This window comes from Cyprinodon variegatus, unplaced genomic scaffold (assembly GCF_000732505.1).
Source record: "Cyprinodon variegatus isolate N-32 unplaced genomic scaffold, C_variegatus-1.0 Scaffold192, whole genome shotgun sequence".
Lineage (NCBI taxonomy): Eukaryota > Metazoa > Chordata > Actinopteri > Cyprinodontiformes > Cyprinodontidae > Cyprinodon > Cyprinodon variegatus.
The window spans coordinates 693,206-714,960 of NW_015150645.1; the positions used below are offsets into that span (position 1 = coordinate 693,206).

The 21,755-nt window shown below is 37.2% G+C and overlaps 3 protein-coding genes across 3 annotated transcripts in view; 2 read left to right on the forward strand and 1 right to left on the reverse strand.

Moving 5' to 3' along the window:
* LOC107087706 (AP-1 complex subunit gamma-1-like) overlaps positions 1-11,029 on the forward strand; it is a 22,494-nt gene extending 11,465 nt beyond the window's left edge. The window contains exons 12-22 of the mRNA XM_015379430.1: positions 418-558; positions 922-976; positions 1,482-1,604; positions 1,839-1,928; positions 2,193-2,320; positions 2,466-2,570; positions 5,251-5,398; positions 6,127-6,286; positions 6,423-6,574; positions 9,239-9,337; positions 9,929-11,029. Of these exons, the coding sequence (XP_015234916.1) occupies positions 418-558; positions 922-976; positions 1,482-1,604; positions 1,839-1,928; positions 2,193-2,320; positions 2,466-2,570; positions 5,251-5,398; positions 6,127-6,286; positions 6,423-6,574; positions 9,239-9,337; positions 9,929-10,036 (1,309 nt within the window). The 3' untranslated portion in view covers positions 10,037-11,029. The remainder of the gene's footprint in view (positions 1-417; positions 559-921; positions 977-1,481; positions 1,605-1,838; positions 1,929-2,192; positions 2,321-2,465; positions 2,571-5,250; positions 5,399-6,126; positions 6,287-6,422; positions 6,575-9,238; positions 9,338-9,928) is intronic.
* A 966-nt stretch (positions 11,030-11,995) lies between these two features.
* LOC107087707 (NEDD8-like) lies at positions 11,996-13,760 on the reverse strand. Its single transcript, XM_015379431.1, has 4 exons — positions 13,596-13,760; positions 12,836-12,883; positions 12,660-12,742; positions 11,996-12,574 (listed from the first exon to the last, which is right to left on the reverse strand). Exons 1-4 carry the CDS (start codon positions 13,611-13,613, stop codon positions 12,451-12,453), a joined length of 273 nt encoding a protein of 90 aa, XP_015234917.1. The 5' UTR covers positions 13,614-13,760; the 3' UTR covers positions 11,996-12,450.
* A 1,222-nt stretch (positions 13,761-14,982) lies between these two features.
* Positions 14,983-20,407, forward strand: LOC107087712 (zona pellucida sperm-binding protein 3-like). Its single transcript, XM_015379435.1, has 9 exons — positions 14,983-15,049; positions 15,141-15,325; positions 15,393-15,496; positions 15,573-15,667; positions 15,745-15,925; positions 15,992-16,094; positions 20,015-20,100; positions 20,169-20,260; positions 20,319-20,407. Exons 1-9 carry the CDS (start codon positions 14,983-14,985, stop codon positions 20,393-20,395), a joined length of 990 nt encoding a protein of 329 aa, XP_015234921.1. The 3' UTR covers positions 20,396-20,407.
* The last annotated feature ends 1,348 nt before the right edge of the window (positions 20,408-21,755 follow it).

Here is a 21,755-nt window from a genome sequence, read left to right on the forward strand (position 1 = left end):
TCCATTTTCATTTATATTTTATTGTTTTTTTTTTCAGGGAAAGAGGAAGAGCGGAACAACATGCATTAAGAACAAAACTATGTACATACTAGGAGTTTGTCACATACATATTCATACAATAGGAAACATTTTACATTCTGGTAGTATAAAGGCTGTTAGGCCACTTGGCTGGAGCAAAAAAATACCCTTTTTTTATTGTTAACCTTATTGTTAACGGGAAAGGTTGTGCATTAGTACCAAAAGTTTTTATTTTATTTTATTCAGCCTTCATTGAATGAACATATAAACCTTCAAAGTGTCCCTAAATCATCACATTAAGAGATGAACCTCAGAAATAAATATTTAAAGATGTTTCTTTTAATGTCAGTGAGGGCTGGATTAATTAGCACCTTTGATCCTCCGCTCCCATCCATGTAGGCGGGCTTTGGAGCTATCCTTGGCTTTGGTGTCAGCCTCCAACATCCGTTCTATGATGAAGGAACTGCTCATCTTCCTCTCCTCCTGCCCTCCAGATCTCAGGGCTCAAGCTGCCAGCGGCATATTTAACGCCGCCGAAAGGTAGGTGGCCATTTTCAAAGAATCTTTGGTAGATTCCAGTTCATCTATAAAATAAGCTTTGTAATGACTCATTTATTGCTGCCTTATTGTACGCGTGCCAGCACAGATACTTTACATCATACATGCAGATAGATTAAACATGTTTTTAGGGGTGGGGTTTGGAGCAAAAGTGGGCCGGTTATTGTGCTTTACAGTTTACTGATCCCAACGGCTCGCTCAGTGACAGTACAGTCAGACAGACTCTGTGACAGTGAAAGCCTTCTGTGTCTTTACTGCACAGCACTTATTAAAGCATCAACAAAGCAGAGACAGATTCAGTGCTTGTCTCCCCACTGCTCAGCCTGCTGTGTGTGTTTCTGTCAGGTATGCACCCTCCAAACGCTGGCACATTGACACCATCCTGCATGTTCTCACCACGGTAAGTGCACACCTACCCTGCTGCCTCTCATCAAGTTTCCTCCTTCTAGTTCTGTTGGAGGACTTGATGTAGTAACACTTACAGAGCCTTGTTGTCTAACCACTACAAACTTCAGTGAATCAGTAGGATTTTACAGGACGTATCAAAAGCTCTGCTGGCCCTTAGGCTCAGCCTTTTTCCATGCATTTATCTGCATTCTCTAGTCCTGTAGAAGAGTGGTACTCACACAGCATGATTCCCCCACTCCTGTGTTCCACTATGATTGTTACATATTCTGGGGACAGGCATAGCCTTTTTTTTCTTTTCACAATTTTTGTGTCCTCTCTATGTCTGTCGTAACTAAGGGTCATTTGCAAGATTTCTTTTTAACCTTTCTTTTGAAGGGAATATTATTGACAATATGTCTGGAAGAACAATGTCTGATGAATGCTGGACCAGCCTCTAAGCTAAAACGATCCAGCACATTTTACGTTTGAACGGATTTGTGTAATTTCTACCCATACAGGCAGGGGGCGATGTCAGAGATGAAACTGTGCCTAACCTGATTCAGCTCATCACCAACACCTCAGAGCTGCACTGTTACACCGTCCACAAGCTCTACCGGGCGCTGCTCACCGACATCTCTCAGGTCTGTAGGTCAGATTATATTATTCCAGCTAAACTTTAGGTCTGAGTCCTAAACCGTCAGATGGAAACAGATTGGTGTTTGAAAAGCAGTAAGGTGTGCTGCCATGTGTGGATCGGCAGAGTTGATCAGCTTCTAACACGATAACTGTCTGTGAATTTTGGGAGGATTTTTGCTTCAAACTGTTTTCCTTCTGTGGTTCCAATGAAATTCTTATAAGAACATTTGTGTGCACAGCAACCTCTGGTGCAGGTGGCCTGCTGGTGTATAGGAGAGTATGGAGACCTGCTGCTGAAAGGAGAGTGTCAGGAGACAGAAGCTGTGCAGGTAAAGTATTGCAGATGATAGAATCATGATATCACAGGACTTAAATCTTTAATCAGAAAAACGCTAATTGCTGTCATAGAAACAATGTTTATTTTTCCAATTATCCATAGATTAAAATGTGATTAACTTCCAAAGATTTAAAAGGAAAACAATATTGAAATATCCTTTTTTTATTTGCTTTAAAACTTAACTAAAATTATATGTTTTGTATGTTAATTACAGAACAGTTCTTATTAAGTTGTTTCTTATTTGCCTCTTCCTCAGGCCACAGAGGATGACGTCCTGGATGCTTTAGAGATAGTTTTACAGTCACACATGTCCACTCCAACGACCCGGGGCTTTGCGCTCACCGCCACCATGAAACTGAGCACACGCATCACAGATAATGTGGAGTAAGAAAACAACCTTTTTTTGTCACTAGCGTTGCAGAGTGCAGCAGAATCATATGAAGTCCACCATCAGCCCAGAGTAACTCAACATCTGCCTAAACAATAGCTCTGCTCTTTCTCCCCCATGACTGCCACTCTCCTCCTGCAGCCGCATCCGAAGCATCGTCAGCATCTACGGCAGCTGCATAGATGTGGAGCTCCAGCAGAGGGCGGTTGAATACAACGCACTCTTCAAAAAATATGACCACATGAGGTAGGATGGGAGCAGAGGTGGGTAAAAGTAACCAAACATTTTGCACCAAGTAGGAGTGAAAAAGTATTCATCCAAGAAATGACTCATGTAATAGTAAAAAATAATCTGTAAAGACGGCTAGTCAAGTATTTAATGCTGCTTTCATATTTAAATGATAAACTCATCCAGTTATGTCAAAGTCTGGTATTTCAAGCTATTCAATAAATATACCGTAATTTTCGGACTATAAGCCGCACCTGAATATAAGCCGCAGAAGCTAAATTGCATGATTTGTACATATACAAGCCGCACCGGACTATAAGACACAGGTTTTTTTATGTTTAACACAAACTGTCTTGCGCTCGCAATGTCCATCTTTCTCGCTGTCGTTCTGTCTCGTACCACTCGCGGTAGAAGTCTGCTTCCCGAGGACCTCCGCATTCCAGTGCGCGCGGCTACCGTACTTGTGTGTTAAAGTAAATGTGACGTCAACATGGTGGATGGTAAAATCCATAGATTTAGGTATTACCCTAGTGGCCGTTAGCTGTAAAAGTCCATAGATAAGCCGCATTGTTATATAAGCCGCAAGGTCGAAAAATGGGGAAAAGGTCGCAGCTTCTAGTCCGAAAATTATGGTAGATAAATAAATAATGATTCCAAAGTCACAAATTCATTGCAGAAAAAAAATGTGGTTTCAAATCTTTACAATACTGCATATATGTCAGGAAGGCATAGGCAACTTTAACTAATGGGCTGTAGATTGAGCAGAAATGTTACTCATGTAACTTCATACGATTATTGCTTTAGTAAAAGTAAAAAATACAGTAAAGTAAAACTAATAAAACATTTTTTTTTCTAAGAATTACTTTAGTAAATGTAACTAGCTACTGCCCACCTCTGTCTGGGAGAGATAAGCATTATGTTTTTCTTTCTTATGTGTTTGTTATGTTGAACAACTAACTAACTTTACCTCACATGAGGTTTTCTAAGGTTTGGACTTTATTCTGGCTTTTTAAGCCTTCTGGATAAATATGACATTTATTTTATATCTATTCAATCACTGCTTTTTTTTTGCCGATTATGACTATTCTAATTCTGAATAATAGTAAAAATGTAATCACTGTTGAAAAATTGTGTCGATTCAGGGTTTATTTTTCCATTTTTAATTGAAGTACACAGTAAGGTACAAAAAAAACCCTAAACAATGTTTCAAAAAAGTAAAAAAAATAAGAAAAAAAATGCCCGTAATGACTCTCCCCAACTAAACCTGAGCTCAACTCAACCCTAATTCTGACATTTTGAACTGAAATAGCTTCCTGGATGGGAAGCAAAACGTCTTCAAACTTGGAAGCAAAGTCCAGTTGATTTTTTTATTTATTTTTTTTTACTTTTTTGAAACAGCTATGAGCTGGATAACTGAGAATCTCCCCCAATATACCCAAAACCAATGGAAATCTGAGTCAGAAAAAGTAGGGAATTCTGACCTGAAATAATGTGCAGCAAGCAGGCTACACATTATTTCTTCTAAATGTTCATTCAAGATATTTAAGCAGATTTCTGCCCTGATTTTCCCCCTTCAATAGGGTCAGATTATTGGTGATAAAACCAGGACCGCTCTGATCCTAAATCAGAGAAATTTAACATGTTTTTAATGACCCAGTATGATAGCGTATACCCACGCTGTCTGTGGTTCCTCTATTCCTCTAAAGGAGGGTGATCCTGCACCTTTTAGATGTGTCTTTTCTTCCACACATTAAAATTGAATCAAATTGCTTCATTAACTCCTCAGTATGCAGTCGGGCTCTCCAGAGACCTGCTGATGACCTGATTATTTGACTTAATTCCTCAGTTTTGATCTGTTACTAAAATAATATTAACTTGAAAAAATATTTAAGACCAAGAGTAATGTACCTATTTGATTTTCGCTGTAATCAATCACAGAAGCTACACTTAAAACAAAGCGTGCATTCCTGTTTGTTTGGACCAAATAAAAGAGAAATGACCTCCAGCATGTCGACTCCCAGCCTACGCTGTCTCCACTCCTATACCCTGTGTCTTTTTCTTTTTATTCCTTTTTTATGGTAAATCTTCCACAATCAGTACATCCAGGTGTAGTTCCATCGTACAGCTCTGCATGTTATTAATTTTAAGATTTTGTACTACAATAAAATTTTGTGTTAAATGTAAATAACTTGTCCATTTACAGGCACAAAACTGTACTAAATGCAGCATTATTTTACTAATAAAAAGGTGAGCAGCTAGTTATCTGTTTAACTGAGAATTAAACTGAAAAGACAACATTCCTTTGACTTAAAATGTTACTTTTTAAAGAGCAAAGATGAAAAAAAAACTAATCTCACTATTGCACTTCTTTTGTAACCTCTTAAGAAGTTTGAATTATAGAAGAAGTTTAATTGGATTATTTAGTGATTTCAATACATGACTTTTGTTTATCTTGAGATACTCAGCAGACTTTGCTTTAGCTGTTATATAGAACAAAATACAGAGGGATGGATTACCGGTAGTAGTTTGGATGGCTAGTAGAAATCAGCAAGCACATATCTCTGGTTTTCTAAGTTGGGAAATGCAACTTCAATTGTGTTTAATTCAGTCTTCAATGTTTCACTTTTACAATTTACTGATTAACCATAAATACTATGTTGTTAAATTTGACTGAGTTTTAATGCTTTTTTCCCCACAGAGCAGCTGTGCTGGAGAGAATGCCTGTGATCCAGAAAAACTCTCTGGGTCAGACCAACGGGGAAGTTAGCGAGGAAACCATTAAGGAGACGCAACCTGGCAAAGTCAAACAGGAAGAGGCGGCTCAGCCACAGCAACCAGCTGGCCAAGTATTAGACTTTTAGACTTCTTTCTAATTTTATTTGTTCTGTTCCGGTTTTTTATTTTGATTGTCAACAGGAGGTTTTATAATAGAGCGGTCAGGCTATGTTTTGATCATTTAATGTTGCTTCAAAAAAGAAAAATAGAAAACAAACAAAATATGGGCTATTGGATTTTTGCTTTTTTTTTAAAAACAAAGTTTAAGTAAAAATGCAAAGGTTTAACTTTTCCTGTATCAAAAACAGGTGGTTGAATTTTTGAAAACAATTAAACTTTCATTTTGCATTTCAAATACAAGAAATAAAATAAAATAAAAATGAATCTAAAACAGAAACCAAAGTAAAACCCCCTTCAAATTAGTTGGAAAGTTTTGCTTATCCCTTTTCGACAGAAAAATAAAAAAGCTTTGTATTTTAATTTCACTTTCTGTATTTCAACGTTGTTTCGTTTTCTGATATGTGTTTCTATAAGAAAGCCAAATGAGCAAAAGATTCACAGACGCAGAGAAAACATGCAAACATTTTTATTATTCTGTTTTAAATTCTCTCATCAGTATAAAATGTTTTCAGCTCCATAAAAAAAAAAAAAAAAGAGTTTCTTTTTTTTGGACGTAGATTCTGTTATTTATGTTCCTCCTCCAACTGTACCGTCTGGCAGGTTTTGTTCTATTTTTACTGAGAATACATCAGATATGTATTTTCTTAGCTCTATGCTCCTTGTTGTGTTTTATTGCCAGGTGGTTGACCTCTTGGACTTGCTGGGTGGTTCTCAGGAGCCTTTGGCGCCCAGCTCGTTGATAAGTATCACATCATCAGCTCCCATCACTGCCACCGGCAGTGCTGGAGGGGACCTCCTGGATTTGTTGGGTGGATTGGAGCCCACTCCTTTGACACCAGGTCAGTCCTTCGAATGCAGACTGTCGTCCCTTTTAGACAAATCCTATATGACTGTTTATCAGAATGGATGTAATTCTTAAATATAAACCTATGTCTGTGCTTGTAGCATGTTTTGAATGCTCTCTGCTCTCCTCAGCTCCTGCTATGACCGTGTATGATAAAAATGGTGTGACTCTGACCATAAGCTGTGAGCAGCAGTCAGACTCCGGCCTGACGGTCATGCTCACCGCCTCCAACTCCACTGACTCGGACATCAGCAGCTTCACCCTTCAGGCTGCAGTACCCAAGGTCTGTAAGAAACATTTTCCTGCGCTAACCCCCCCACTGCTAAACGCACAATAGAGTGAGAGACATTGCTAGATGGAAAGTAGGTTTTAAGTTATTGGAAAGAAACGTCTTAGTAAGATGATCAACAACGCTGGTGGGAGACAGGGTAAAATCATTCATGAGACAATGATTTCATGAAATAATGTTTAAAAAGGATTATGATATAAAATACTCGCTTTTTTATTTAGGTTTTTGTTTTATCTCTTTAAAAAAACAACATCCAAAAAGACCTATGAAGGCAAAACAACCTTGTTTTGTTTATTAGTGGACATTCTCCCCTCAATATCTAGAACTACATCATTTGCTTGGAATAAGTTTAGTGAGACGCATCCTTCTATCTGTGTCTGTGGCTGAGGAGAGGTTTCTCCGGCTGTTTGATGGGTTTAGGGCTGAAGCGAATCATCGGAATAATCGTACTTAATCGATTGTTGAAATAATCAACTCATTTAGCAATCAAATGGTTAAAGTATACAGAGTTAACACAGGCCATTATCTGAAAAAGCAACTAATTTAGAGCAGTAATTATACCAAGATTGTAAGAAAATATATAAACATGTTGTATTTAAGATGAAAACCTTTTTAAATACAGAGTAAGATCTGTCCAGAATCACCTCAGTGGCAAAGTTTTAGCTTCATTTTGTTTAAATTCTGTATAAAATCTTCTTTAAGGAGCTGTCACCAGATCTGGAGAAGCCTTTTAAGTGCAAGACAGACCGATACATAAGATCCTTCCCACCTACAGTTATCAACACCTACAGAAACTCAATAAAAATAAAAATAAATTAGTTGCTGCAACATTTAATTTAGCTTTTGGATTAATAAAGTATTTTTCAATTGGTTAATCAAAAATATAATCAACAGATTAGTAAAATAGATTAATAAAAATAGCCGCAGCCCTACATGGTTTTCTTGCAGCCTGTTTCATGTCAGCCTACAGCATACCAATAAGATAAAGAGGCAGGCTTTGACTCAGCCCAGGATTCTCTGGTGATCTCTGGTGAGCCAGATAGGTCCTGCTGTAGCCAAACGTCATCAAAGCATCACACTTCCACCTCCATGCTTTACAGTTGGAGCAAGGTTAGCTTTCTGGAATGCTGTATTTAGTTTATGCCAAACATTTCCCTTCTTCTGGTGTCCAAATAACTGGTTGTTAGGCTCATCTTTCCAAAGAACATTATTATAGATTTCTGGGTGTTTTAGAGCCACTTTAGATGTGTCCAAATGTCTGCTAAGTTGAATGATTGCTGGTTAGAGAAGTCAGCCATTTTATTCTGGTGCATTTCAGGAGGAACTTCCAAAGGTTGAAGGACAGGTATTGTTTTTTTGTTTGTTTGTTTTTCATTCATTCAGATCGTTTGGAGGAGGAAAACCTGGGCATGTTGGTAGCTCTTCCTCCATTTGACAAACTTTTCTCAAGTTGAATTAATTAAACATTCAAATGTCTGATTGTATTGAAAAATAAAGCAGGCTTTTTTTCCAGTTTGTCCTGGTTTTACTGTATAATCTCTCCTTCGGTTCCAGAGATCAGATTATTCAGATTCTCTGGATGATTCAAATTGGTTTGGCCCTGAAAGTTTTTTAGAGATACATCAAAAGAACATTCTTTGAAGAAAAAAACTGTATTAAGTGAGAAAAGAAAGGTGTGAAAAGTAGAGATGATATTACTGCTAATAGCAGGCATAGTTAAAAGTCACATTTCATTGTAGAAAGATCCGTTTGGAGCAGCAGACCCTGAAACCATGAAAAACTGTCAAGTTGTTTCATCCAAAATGGGGAGAAAAGTCTTACAAGGAACCTAAGAGATGCTACTTTTGTTTAGGAATGCATTACAGTCTTATCGGAAATAGTAAGCAGCTATGGATAATCATCTATGGGATTCATTGAAAAAGCTGCAAAATTCAGAGAAATCCCAGCACCAGAGATTTGTAATTAAAATGGTTAGAATCTCAGCTACTGAAATGTTCCCTAAAACGCAGTGTTTCGGACAATATGGATGTTCATCAATACCATTTTTTATTTGTTTGCATTTATTTTTGCTTCTGGATCCATTATTACCTTCCTACCCTGAGGTCACGGCTTTCAAGTTCCTAGTCAGTAAATCTAAACAGAACGAGTCATTTCTAACTCTGACAGTGAGAGAGTCCAGAGAAGCTATTAATTGAAATTCTCCCCCATGCTTATAATCATCACCAAACTACACTGTTCCTGAAGCGTCTCTATTTGGTGGGTTTGGTCCGTTTGTGTACAGAAGGCTGAGAAAGGCACTGTTGTTGGATTGGAATGCTAGCAGAGCTGTTAGCCCGGTCCCTTCCTACAACCATGAACGAATCCCACTGGTTTTCTGACTTTCAGCGAGATCCTTAGTTAAAACATGACCCCATTCTGGTATCCGACGTCAAACCTTCATTTCTGTTACTATTTGTCGTGTTTACAGTTAGAAAACCAGCTACTGAAACATGTTTATTACCCTTATTTTGTCTGTTAAAGACCATTAAAATTTCAAAGGTACTATCTCAGGTTTGTGCTAACAATTTTCTGGAATCCTTCTACACTCCTGTAGAATCAAACTAAACAGCATGATTACTGCAAAGCTTCCCCTTCACAGCATTCTTTTCTTTCCTCCAGAGTGTGCAGCTACAAATGAAGGCCCCCAGCAGAGACTCTCTTCCTGCGAAGGGTGCAGCTAAACTGACCCAGCTGGTGGTCCTCAACAACCCGAACAAGGTGGGTTCATAGAATAGAAAAGCTATCAGCAATATATGTTGGAAACCCTGTATTACTTTTATCAGTGAGTGAAAATGCTGCTTTTTGTCCTGTTGTTTAGAGAAAAGGGTTGTTTGATTCTGTTCATACTGTTTCGCATAATGCAGTGTTGCCATGGACAGATGTGATTGGAGCCGGCATTCCCAGGCCAGTTATACTTGCAGATAACCAAAGAGATAAACATGACACCATTAGACATCTTGAACTCGGGGTGACTCAGATGTCATCCTCTGATGTCTGGGCTGAGTTCTCTTTAAATTCCCCACCATGTCACTACATGAAGCAGTTTGTTGTTAAGTAATCCACGTACAGACGAGCTTCCATTTAACTTAAATTGTTTCGATCAGTACCTTATAAGGCTAAAACATTATCTTGTTGACTTGGAATTCAATATTAAGCTCCTAATTGACTAAAACAGGAGTGGTCAGATTTTATAGCTGAGCTGAGGTAGGATGCGGTGAACTGCCCCAGTGCTCTTTAGGAACCATGTAGCTGTTTACTGTGATCAGAGCTGAAGAATTAATGTGTAATAAATTGTTGCTGATGTTTCAGGTAAATCTAAAGATGAGGATCCGTGTCTCCTACACCAGCCTTGGCTCGGTCGTCCAGGATACAGTTCAGGTGGATTCCTTCCCAGGAATCAGTGCTGCTGGACTCTGAAAGGAAGCGTCTGTCTGAGTCTAGTTAGGTGTTTTTTGTTTTTGTTTTCTATATCTGATAATATGGAATCCACGGACTAACTAAAGGAGTTGGGTTTTGTTTGTTTTTTACACCTGACAGGTAAAGAAAACTAAAGAAAACAGGTTTGCTGATTTTATATGAAAGGGTGGGGTATTTAAAATGAAATGATCACTATGTTTGCAGGGAGTTTTTTTTTTTACCTCAGTGTTAGTCACTTTGAAGAAAATAAATTAAGCAAAAAAGAAGGACAAGCTAAAAATGGTGAGAGAGAGGGGAAATATTTTGAAAGTAAGTTAAATATTTGTTGAAAAACTTGTAAAAAAAAAAAACGCAAGAAAAGTGACATTAAAACAAAATTAAAATGCTGAGAATGAAGTTCAGAAAGCTAATTTTAAAAACAGGAGTAATTAAAAATGAGATGCTGAGGTTGTAATCATTAAACCTCAGGTAGAAAAGCCCAGGTTGGTTCTGATTAGTGTAAATGAGGTTCTGACAGAACACAGGAGTATCCACATCTATTCCTTTTCCTTTAACATGTTTCCTCGTTACTCTTAACATGCAGTTTTTTTTAAATTAAGCATTAATTAAACAAGATTTATACAACAAAGACACTACCTGATTATTTTCAGTGTAAAATAAAACTTACGACCAAAGTTCTTATGTCGATCTGAACATTTTTTAACCCTTTATATATTTTAGCTCATATCAAACAAAAAACAATTGCTTTCCTTTTTACATTTTAGTCATAAATATCTGGCTAAAAAAAAACGAATCTTGTTGTTTATCAAGTGATTGAGGTCCAGAACTTGTTTTAATATTTAGTACTTATGTCTGTAGTCGTTTTTGATGCATCTGGTTCTGAAATACCAATATTTTTTTAAGTTATAAAATTAAAAACAATTCAGGTTTTATCTAGCTGGAATTTAAAGGTATAGTGGAGGATTTTCACAATTTTCTAAAAGACCTGCCCTCTCTACCTTTAAAAAAAAAATGCACATGCACAACTCTGTACCTGCTCCCGAGAGGGAACGCCTATTGAACATGTGTGAGAGCGTGCACGAGCCCATTTCTCCTCGTGCACGCTCCGTTTAAAAGTTGCTGCTTGCATCGCTCATACAAGCTTACTTTCCAACAGAAGATTTGCAATTTTTCCACTGTCAGACTCACCACCAGTAAGTGAAAATGAAGGACTAAGACATAGGACGGCCTTATGTAAACATATCACCAGAATGATTGACAGTTAGGAGGACCACTTATTTTGATGATCCACCTGGAAAAAGAACATCCTCCACTATACATTTACGGTAGGTTTTAAAAAAACTTTTTCTTTCTTTTACTATTAAGACCCACCATTCAAGTCCAACCTTTATTGAAAAGCCGCTACTACATTCAGTGTTTCACTCCACTTATTTCTGGCTTTCTATGGCAACTTCTCTCTAAGTAAGGATATATATACATATTTGCTTTTTGCACTGTTTTGTAAGCAGACACTAATAGATAAGCCTTTAACCACTACTGAAGTTTTTATTTAATTAAAATATGAGCATACATTTAAACACAACCATATAAGTTGCCTTTACTTATCTCAGAGTTTGCCAGTAATCCAGGTTTTTCCTGACCATTCCCCCTGTGCCTTTTATCCTTCTTTTTTTCTTTTCTTTTAAACATCCTTCCTTCAGAGGCCAAGATTTAGTTTGTTTGACTCCTATACAAGCAACACCTCTCCTAGATGTTTTAAATGATCTATTGTTTACAGATGATTCAAACATTTATTTATGAAGACTATGTACAGTAAAAAGAAGAAATTTAGGCACATTGCTGCCTACCAGATGTATATTTTGGATAATAAATGTTGAAGCACAATGAAGAGTCTTAACTGTATGGAAACTTCAACCACTTGGAGAATAAAGCGCTGCGAAAAACACGTCGAGCTTAAACCAGCGTGTCGATGTTAACTCAGTGATTCATTTCATGTTCTCTGCTTTTACAAAACATTCAGATCACACGACTCCGCTCCAAAGGGTGCGGATATTATCGATTGTCTTTGAATATTCTGTCTTTTGCTGTTTTCTAATAAAGGAAATTCTCAGGAGTGACTTATTCTGTTGTCTGGTGGTCATTTTATTCAGAGAGGGGAAACATTAGAGCTCAACTTTCACCTTTAATCCCAAACAAAGTTCATACAGGCTTCAAACTGTGGTGCCACAACTATTCAAACCCAAGTAAAACAGTGTAGAATAACACAAAACAAATCTACATGTGTATTTGAGCGTCCATTTCTCATTTTTGACGTTTTAAATGTATTTTTTCTTGGTAGCAGTGGCCTAATTAGCTCTAACACTGTTATGAATGCCGTCATGTTGGCACTCAGCAGGCCTCAGGTCAGCAGCAACTCATAAGGATGGGGAGAGGCGTATGCAGCAGCTGTGGGTTTCTGATCCGCCTCTTAACGCCAACACAAGATGGAGCACCGATCCACCCTGGATCTTGTAGTCTGCAGCTGTCTTCTCATCGTTCCTAAAGACAGGAGGAGGAGGGAGGTCTGGTTTTAAAGAAGGACACACAGGGATTAATCTTAAAAAGACAAAGTGAAATAACTCACATCTGTTTCCCGCTGTAGATGAGCCTCTGTTGCTGAGGAGGGATCCCTTCCTTTTCCTCAACCCTTTCCTTAATTCGCTCCACCTTGATGTCAAAGCACATAAAGACAACATTTTAGAGCAATGGAATCAAACTTTACTGAATAGTTAAAACTGTACTTCACTTTAAGAGGTTCACCTTGTCTGTGGGCTCGATGTCAATCTCTATTTCCTTTCCAGTTAGGGTCTAAACAGGAAAACATCAGCAGCATAAGTGAGAATGAACCATCCCCAACAAACAGGCTTCTAGTTAAACAAAAAGCATTTGAAAGGGATTCAACCTAACATAGAACATCACTGTGATTTTTAGCAGCTTATAAGAAAAGCTGGAATTATAATTGGATATAAAAACGTAGACAGAATTTAAGCAAGCAGCTTTTTATAATAAAAGGCTGAGTTAGCTGTTTTGTGACGATTGATAAAACTATATATATTAGTAAGTAACGTATGTTTACTAATAAAACATTAAATGCTTTGAATATTGAGAAACCCACTGCCAGCTTTATAAAGCATACATAACGTACTCATATCATATCCCTTGAAAATTGGTAATAAACTATGATGAATCCATATAAAACATTTTGAAAGAAAAAAAATATGCCTTAACAATAAACACGTAAACTTTTAACATATCTGTCGGCCGCCTATCACATAAACTGCGCCAGTTTAACATCTGGACCAATAAATATATATATGTTTAACAGTTTGCAAGTACCATATTAAACAGCTAAATGATTAAATAACCGTCCTTAGCATAAACTTAAGTATTGTTTCATTCTCCTGAGCAGATGATTAAATAAAACCCCTGAGTATTGGACTGGACATATCCCCGAAGAATAATAAACCGGGAACAGTTAGCGAACATTAACGAAGTTAAGCCCCAATAACAAATTTCTTACCTTAACTTTGATCAGCATGTTGAAGAACAATTATATTTCTACTAGAAAGAGAATTAACTTCAAAACTGAACAAAACAATTGGCAAATAAACGCGTTGAAACCTGCTCGTCAAGCTAACTTTACTCTACTTCCTGTATAGCAGACCAACACCGTAACCGTGTCGGGTTGTCGCCTAACCCCGGCACAATGGTTCCGCTGCATTAAACCCTACAATAGACAGGCATACGTATGTATGTGACTACTATTAACACTTTTAATATTATTTTTATTATTAGTAGTAGTATAATCGTTATTATTATTGTTATTTTAGTTAATAAAACATAGTTAATTAACTCAGTGATCTTTTTTCTCAGTAAAGATCTAAACATCTAAGCTTCTTGAAGTTTTTCTATATTTTTACTTGATCAAAGTAAAACATACAATAAAAAAAAACATAATTATATACAATGTAAATATAGTATTTGGATATATATCACACCTAGTGATAACAGAAAAGTAGAGTTCATTGCAGAGTGTATCATTTGTTCAAAGCCATATTTAATAAGAAGATAACCTAAAAAAAATGAAGCTTAAAATTGAATTAGTAAAAAATAAAAATAATAATAATAAATAAGAAAATGGAAGAAAAAAGTTTTTGAAATCATAAGCAGAGATAAATCAGGAGATTTAGTTTATGTTTCAATTAAGAATAAGAACCAAATTTTGTTTTTAGGATTGCGAAGAATTTATTCGTTTTAAACATCTAGGAAATAATTGTATTTTATTTTTAAGGGCAGGTTATATGAGTTGAATTTAGTTACTCTGTCTTTCTGTATAGAAATGCTGAATAGTTAACATTTTTATTTACAAATAAAACCTTAATGTAATTTTTATTTTTGAGATTTTGCTTCTTTTTAGCAAAATTTTCTCAACAGAACCTGTAAACACAGCCTGAATCTAATTTCATATTTTTATTATATCAAGTGGTACCTATTTGTCAGATAATAAACATTCAGGTTTATGTCAGTGTTGTCATTCAGTATGAAATAAACTGTACTCATAGTTCTTTGTAAAATAACCCACTTTTGTATTTTTTTAAATTATTTTTATTTTACTTGTAAATAACTTAAGTGAGAGGGTTTCATGTGAAATTTTATATTTTTATGGTTTTCAATCCCTGTAAAAGCACACCTCTAAACACTGCTGCACTTTTTTGTTGCTTGTCATTGTTTGTGTTTATTTATTTATAGATTTATCAATGTATTCATTTTAAATTAAGTTGATCCCAGGACAGTAAACACAGCACCACCCAGACAACCTGGCCTTCACACAGGTGTTGATTATTCAGCTAATTAAGTGAAAGGTGTATAAAGCACATCAGTCTGGTTGTGGTTGAGATCCTATAGTCATGATAACTCATTTCTGTCTAGGTGTTGCTTTCCTGGCTGCTTTGGCCACTGCTGTTGCTGATCCAGGTATTTCTGACACATCTGTCAAGAAAATTATTTATGTGGAGGGTTTGAGTGAAATAATCCTGGATTTTTTTTTTCTTTTCTCCTTCTGCAGGTATTAAAGTGGTCTGTGCAAAAGACTCTGTACGAGTCACATGGAAAGTAGCTCCCCAGTTTGTGCCTTATGCGGCTCGGTTCTTCCTTGGAAGCTGCATGCCGTCAGGATGGAAGGTCCTTCCAAATGGAGAGGGAGAAGCAACTTTTAACTACAAGTTCTATGACTGCAGGTTTACCAAACAGGTAAGAAGCATCTATATGATTTATCAGCACGCTTTCTGATCTTTTCTAAACGTTTCCTTCTCTGTAGCTGAAAGGAAAACATATTATTTACCAAAACCGGCTGAGCTTCAGACCACAGGCCAAACCAAAGCCAGCCATCTTCACCTACCCCATCAACTGTGTCCAAAAACGGTAGTGGTGATCAATTTTAATTTAATGTGCCAAAAAAAAAGTGCACATTTTAACTGCTTAACTTGGCCCATTTCAGACCTGAACAGGCAAAGGCTCCCCAGTTCCTGGATCCTGGTACAGGTGTTTCCGAGGGACACAGTAAGCTGGTCTTCCACATGGAACTCCTGAATGGTCCGTTCTTCTTTTGCTTATAAAATTGTAGAGATTTTTAGATGTCTAACTTGCGTTTTGTTTTAATCTTTTTAAAGAGCAACTAACAGAAATTTCAAAGACTAATGTGATTCCCATCGGCTCATTCATGCCAATCTGGGCAGCAGTGGAACAGAAGTCTCATCAGCCTCTGACATTGCTAATGGATGAGTGTGTAGCAGCCTCTACACCAGACCTGCAACCTGGAAGCCAAATTTATCCTCTTGTTGTAAATCATGGGTAGGTGTTCGATGTTGTTCAAATTGCATCCTGGACTAGATGTTGACTTGCATTTGGGTTTACTAGGTGTCTTCTGGAAAGTAAGAGGGGAAGTGCCCTGTTTCTTCCTCGGTACCACTCATCTGCTATCGTTCTCTACCTTCAGTCGTTCAAGTTTGGGATGGGAGAGGTCAGTCCAGTTGACCTGGTCTTTCACTTTAAATTTTTTTTTCCCCAACAGTGAACTAATGCTTATGTTCCTTAGGTGTACATTCATTGCAATCTGATTGTTTGGGATCCAGATTCATTTGATCAACGCAAGAAGGCTTGTCATGTGAAAGATGGCAGGTAAATTGGCTTTAAGCTAAATATATTAAGATGTTTTTGTTTGACTGTTCCTAAACAAATTTACCTAAAAACTAATCAGTTGGGAGCTACTTGATGACCCCAATCGGAGCTTTCTCTGCAACTGCTGTGAAACTTCCTGTGGTCCACGCCGCAAAAGAGCAGCTGCTTTGGGTAGGTTTTAATTAACCCATTTTCATTTTGCATACAGTGTGCACAAAACATTTCTTTGTACAGCTGCCTTGACCTTTCTGTTCCTTAAAGTGCAGCAGTGATCAAATGCGTATTTTAAATGTTTTCTGTCCAGAGCCTCACAGCAAGCATTTTAATTCTGTGTTGGGACCCATCGTTATAGTCGACCAGCCAGGCTCTATGACAAATGCCTCGCTGCCAGAGACTGCAGCAGCTGGCCTATTGGTAAGAACTTGAGTTTGTTTTGCTTTTAAAAAAAGTAAATTTAAACGTTTGCGTCACTAACTTCATCCTCTATTTTCAGGAAAGTCTACATCTAAGCTGACTCTAGTCTGCAGGCAGAGCTGTGATTCCTGAGACTTTAAACACGAGGACCTGACTTTGATAAAGACCCTCTATGGACTTTTTGTTTAAAGAAAAATTTGTAGTTGTGGAATAAATGTTCATAATTTTGACTCATGTGTTTATCATTTTTTTTTTTTTTTTTTTAAGACTTGGCATGACACATTAAACTAACCTGTTTTGTTTTTGTTTTAACTTTGAAACCATTTCAGAAAATATGAAACATGAAGTTGAAGCCTTTATTTCATAGTTTTAGATCAAAGCTGAATCATTGCCCAGTGGTCAAAATTTCTGTTTCTATAGGACTTTCATTTTGAAATTTGGGTCCCACAGACTAGGCACAAAACAATTCCTGGACATTGCGATGCGTTTAAACCAGTTTCTAAAATCCAAAGTGACAAGCAGTGAGCAACTTCTCAGCAGGATTTAATCTTCCACTAGGAGTTTCCATTTATGCTGCTGAAGCTACCAAACTCTACTTTAATGAGTTACTGATTTGAAATTTGTGTGGAACTAGGGGGTAGATAGCTGGTATCAAAGTAACATGGGCTTCTATTGGACCTTCACAGAACCAGAGGCTAATGCCACACTTGACTAGCACTATTGGGTCAACCCATAACTGAAACTGGCATACCTGAGAACTTGTCACCCTGTGTGAATTTCAGTTAAATGAGTTACTGACACATGATGGAAATTTCAAACTGCAGTGTGGGTTTTTTTCTAAAAATGGAATTGCCTATAGGGAGGAAAGCTTTAACAAATCTGCCAATACCAATGCACTACAGCAAATTTGCTTAATTGTGCAGTTTTGCCATGCTAAGACATCACATTCAGTGCTGGAGTATGAAGGTGTCGACTTCCAGGTTTTAACTCGACTCAAGCTTTTTATACTAAACATTTTGATTAAGTTATGGAGTTATTTGGTAAAAGTAGGAAGTTTAAAGATTTCTAAGGTTAAAATAAGATGGAATACTGATTTGAAGTTACTGGTTTCCTGTTAAGGCAGTTTTTCCTCTCCACTGTTGCTACAAGCATGCTTGGTGTGAGGGATTGCCTTTGAGTCGATGCAATCAACTAGTTTTCCTTCAACTTTGAATCAATCTTTAGTTGAATTGTTTCTATTAAGTGTCTTGAGTTGACGTGTTGTGAATTAGCACTATATAAATGAACAGATTTGAAGTTATGATATAGTTCATGTCTGAATAAACCATGAAGAGCTTTGCTTTTGTACAAATATTTGTACAAATCAAATTGTCAAACACTGTTATTAGCTTTTGACCACCATATTCAACCTTTTTGTTTTTAGGACACCATTTTCATCTTGTAAAATCCTGAAATGTTTCCAAGAAAGAAAAATCGACATGCATTTTTAAAACTGCACAGCAATGCTGATGCTGTGGATCCATTTTGTTTAAATAGCTTTACTGTGTGGAGTTCTGCACAGTCTGGTTTTCCACTATTAGATTAGCTGACAATAGTTTGATACCTGTGGTGCCTCATTTGCAGACAATATACAGTAGCTCTTTCAAACTTTGCAAATGTACCTATTCAACAATTAGACCCTATTTGTACTTAAAAGACAGTTATGCCTAGACTTGAACTTACTCTGTATTGTAGATCCCTTCACAGGTTACATTAAATAAATGAGTTTCATTTTGAGTTTGGATATATAAGTATATTTTATTTCAATAAGGTTAGAAATCCAAATCAAAGAGACACTGCTTAGTTGGAGCAATTTGGCATAGATATTAAAATTTCCAAACTTTTTGAAAATCCTGTTTTTTGCCCTTGGCATAAAATAAAACCAACAGTGGGGTGCATCTCTGAAGGCTTAGCATTGGCTTAAAAAAATCTTTTGAAAAAATGTCCAGGTCTGTTTTCCGTCTTATGGATTTAATGATTAAGAGACGCAATAATCTGGAAATATATTCATCATAAGGAAACCACACACCTGACCTGAGAATTATATTGTATGGACTCTACAATTTGTGTTTGATTAACTGGAATCAAATTTCTTAAAAATGACTTCTCAAAAAAAAAAAAAAAAATTTTTATTCATATTTGTTTTCTTCATGAACATGTGAGCAATCTCTTCTTACTTCAATATATTAATAATATATATAATAGTATATATAAAGCTAAATGATGCAGGATGTTGTATGCAGGCAGTCAAACTTTATAATTAATGTCATATAAACCAGATTTGTTTGGAAATATTTTTTGCCACAATAAATCACCCTAGAAAGGTTTGGAAACAGTATCTCATCTTTCTTTCTATTTAGTGTCTGCAGAATGGTCACACCAGCAACAGTAGAAATCTGTGAAGGTGATAATATCGCACATGGATCTGCAACACTACAAAAGCAATAAGTGTGTGTTTATTATTATCATTGCAATGAAGTGATTTGTTTGGATCCTCTAGGAGGAAGTTGGAGCCCTGCTGCAATTAGACAGGTTACAGTTCCAGGTGTGACTGTTGCTGAAAGCCAACAGGTGACAGTCATTTACTGGATTAAACCTCACCAGTCGGAGAGAATAAAGCCAGTGGAGGGACAGCTGCTCAGTATTCAGTCATGATGGCTTCCTTTGGGTGTTGTGGGCTTCTTTTCTGGCTGGTGGCCTTTGGATTGGCTGCTGCAGGTAATTATTACGTTTTGATTATAGACATGGTCCATTTACAGCTTATCTATCTTTTAATTTTTTTTCATCTTTTCTTTGCAGATATAAAACTGGATTGTGGGCCAGACTACATGACCCTGGTTTGGTCAGACAGCAGATCCCAGGCTGATCCGTCACTGTTCCGTCTTGGTAGTTGCTTCCCCACCAGCTTTACCCTGAGAGAGGCCTTTTTCAGTGTGGAGCTTGATGACTGTGGCTTCAGGAGACTGGTGAATTGCAGATTACTGGTTGACTAGAGGCATTTTTTTTAGCCTCTTTGTACTAACTATATATTTTTTTTTTTTTTTTGGACAGGTTTCTGGCAATGAGCTGAACTACACCAATGATCTGGTTTACACTTCATCTCCTGACTCCTATGTGGNCTCCCTCAACCTTGCAGGTGTCTTGTTGACAGCAAAGCTTCACGCTCAAAATTTGAGCCCAGGCTGACGGAATCAGAGATCCGACTGTCTCTTCAGGCCTTTAAATTTGGCCTTGAGCAGGAGGTACATTTTATATTTTTATATATATATACTTGTGGGCTGTGAGTGTCTAAAGATATCTATCATTCAGGTTTACATCCACTGCACCATGGTTGCTTGGGATCCCAATGGTCTTGACAACACAAAGAAGGCCTGCCATTTTGTCAAAGAGCACGGGTAAAAACAAATGGCCTTGTTCGGTAAATGTCCTTAAACCCAGGTTAACATCTTGATCGTTTATTCAGCTGGGAACTACTGGATAACCCTGCGTTCAGTGGTTTATGTGATTGCTGTGAATCTACCTGCAAGACTAGGAAAGCAAGGAGTCCAGGAGCAGGTATGAATATTGCACAATTGAGTTCTCCTCTTGTGCTAATGGAACTTTTCTTTTTTAGGGAAAGGTTTGGTCAAGAAGGCGGTGATCGGGCCGCTTACAATTACCGACCAGGCTCCCTGTGATGGAAACTTATGAACTGGAGTTGTGTCACTGTGAATTTTGCTATTAAAGTCTTTACAATTGAATAATTTCTCCTAGTCTCTCTGAAAATAACCTTTATGTGACAGAATTTAAATTAACCTTAAGTCAACCAATTAGATGAGCCCGTGAATGATGTATTGCCTACTGTGAATTAAGTGTCAGAGTTAAACAGTCAAGGAAGAGTAAGTTGAAGCCTAACAATTATATTTAGGTTTATAAACTAAAACGTAGGCGCCAGTATTGGCAATAATGCCTCTAAGGTTGGACCAAAAAAATTTGTTCAAGAGTCTAGAAGCATGGTTTTTTTTTTTTTTTTTAAACACTTCATGACCTAAATGTATTAGGTAACCATGAGAAATGACACAATTTTGATAGAAATTGTAATCTTACTCAGATCAGAATTTGCTTAGAATGTACAGAAGGCAGCTGCTCTCCTCTCAGGAAGTGGCCCCAATTAACAGTTAAGGCATTTTATACATCTCCATACCAGGTGGCAGTGCTAGATGGGTGGCAGCAGAATTGCATGTGTGGAATATTCAAAACATTTTAAATTTTGTGGTTAATTATACACACCATATATCTAAGTACAGAATTCATGCTCTTTTCAGAGCTACATTTTGTTATATGGGATAACTGTCTCTAGAAGTCTTCAGTGAAATTTATTAAAATGATCAAATTTTATGTAGATATTAGTGCTTGTAAATATCAATTTTATGCAGAATGTTTGACACAAGTAGGTAATGACAATGGAAAAGATTTATGCCCTAGAACTCAAAACTGAGTTTTATCCACTATACCTTATCTAGAAATTACAGAAGTTTAAATGTGTCTATTAGCAAAGGCTGTAGGAAAGTATAGTTTGTCTTTATTTAGAAAATATGGATTTTTTTTGCCCTGAGCTTTAGGCGCCTATCTGATTTCGGTCCCCCCTCAGTGTACATTGGTTATTGCCAAGACACCCTTATAAAAATGTTCTGGCTACTCCTCTGCATCATACACATTAGCAGATGATTAGACATCCATGGCTCCAGCCTTATCAAAATATTACACTTCGTTCTTAGTTGCAGGACATCGCCCTCATTCCATTTCAAAATCTTTGCCACGTACAGAATGAAAATTATAACTGTATATCCAGACGGAAATGTCCTAATTAGATTAACTATTGTGGAAAACATCTATGGTCATGAACTCTGGGTCATGACCGAAAGAACGAGATCGCGGATACAAGCGTCCGAAATGGGTTTCCTCCGTAGGGTGGCTGGGCTCTCCCTTAGAGATAGGGTGAGAAGCTCGGTCATCCGGGAGGGACTCGGAGTAGANCTCCCTCAACCTTGCAGGTGTCTTGTTGACAGCA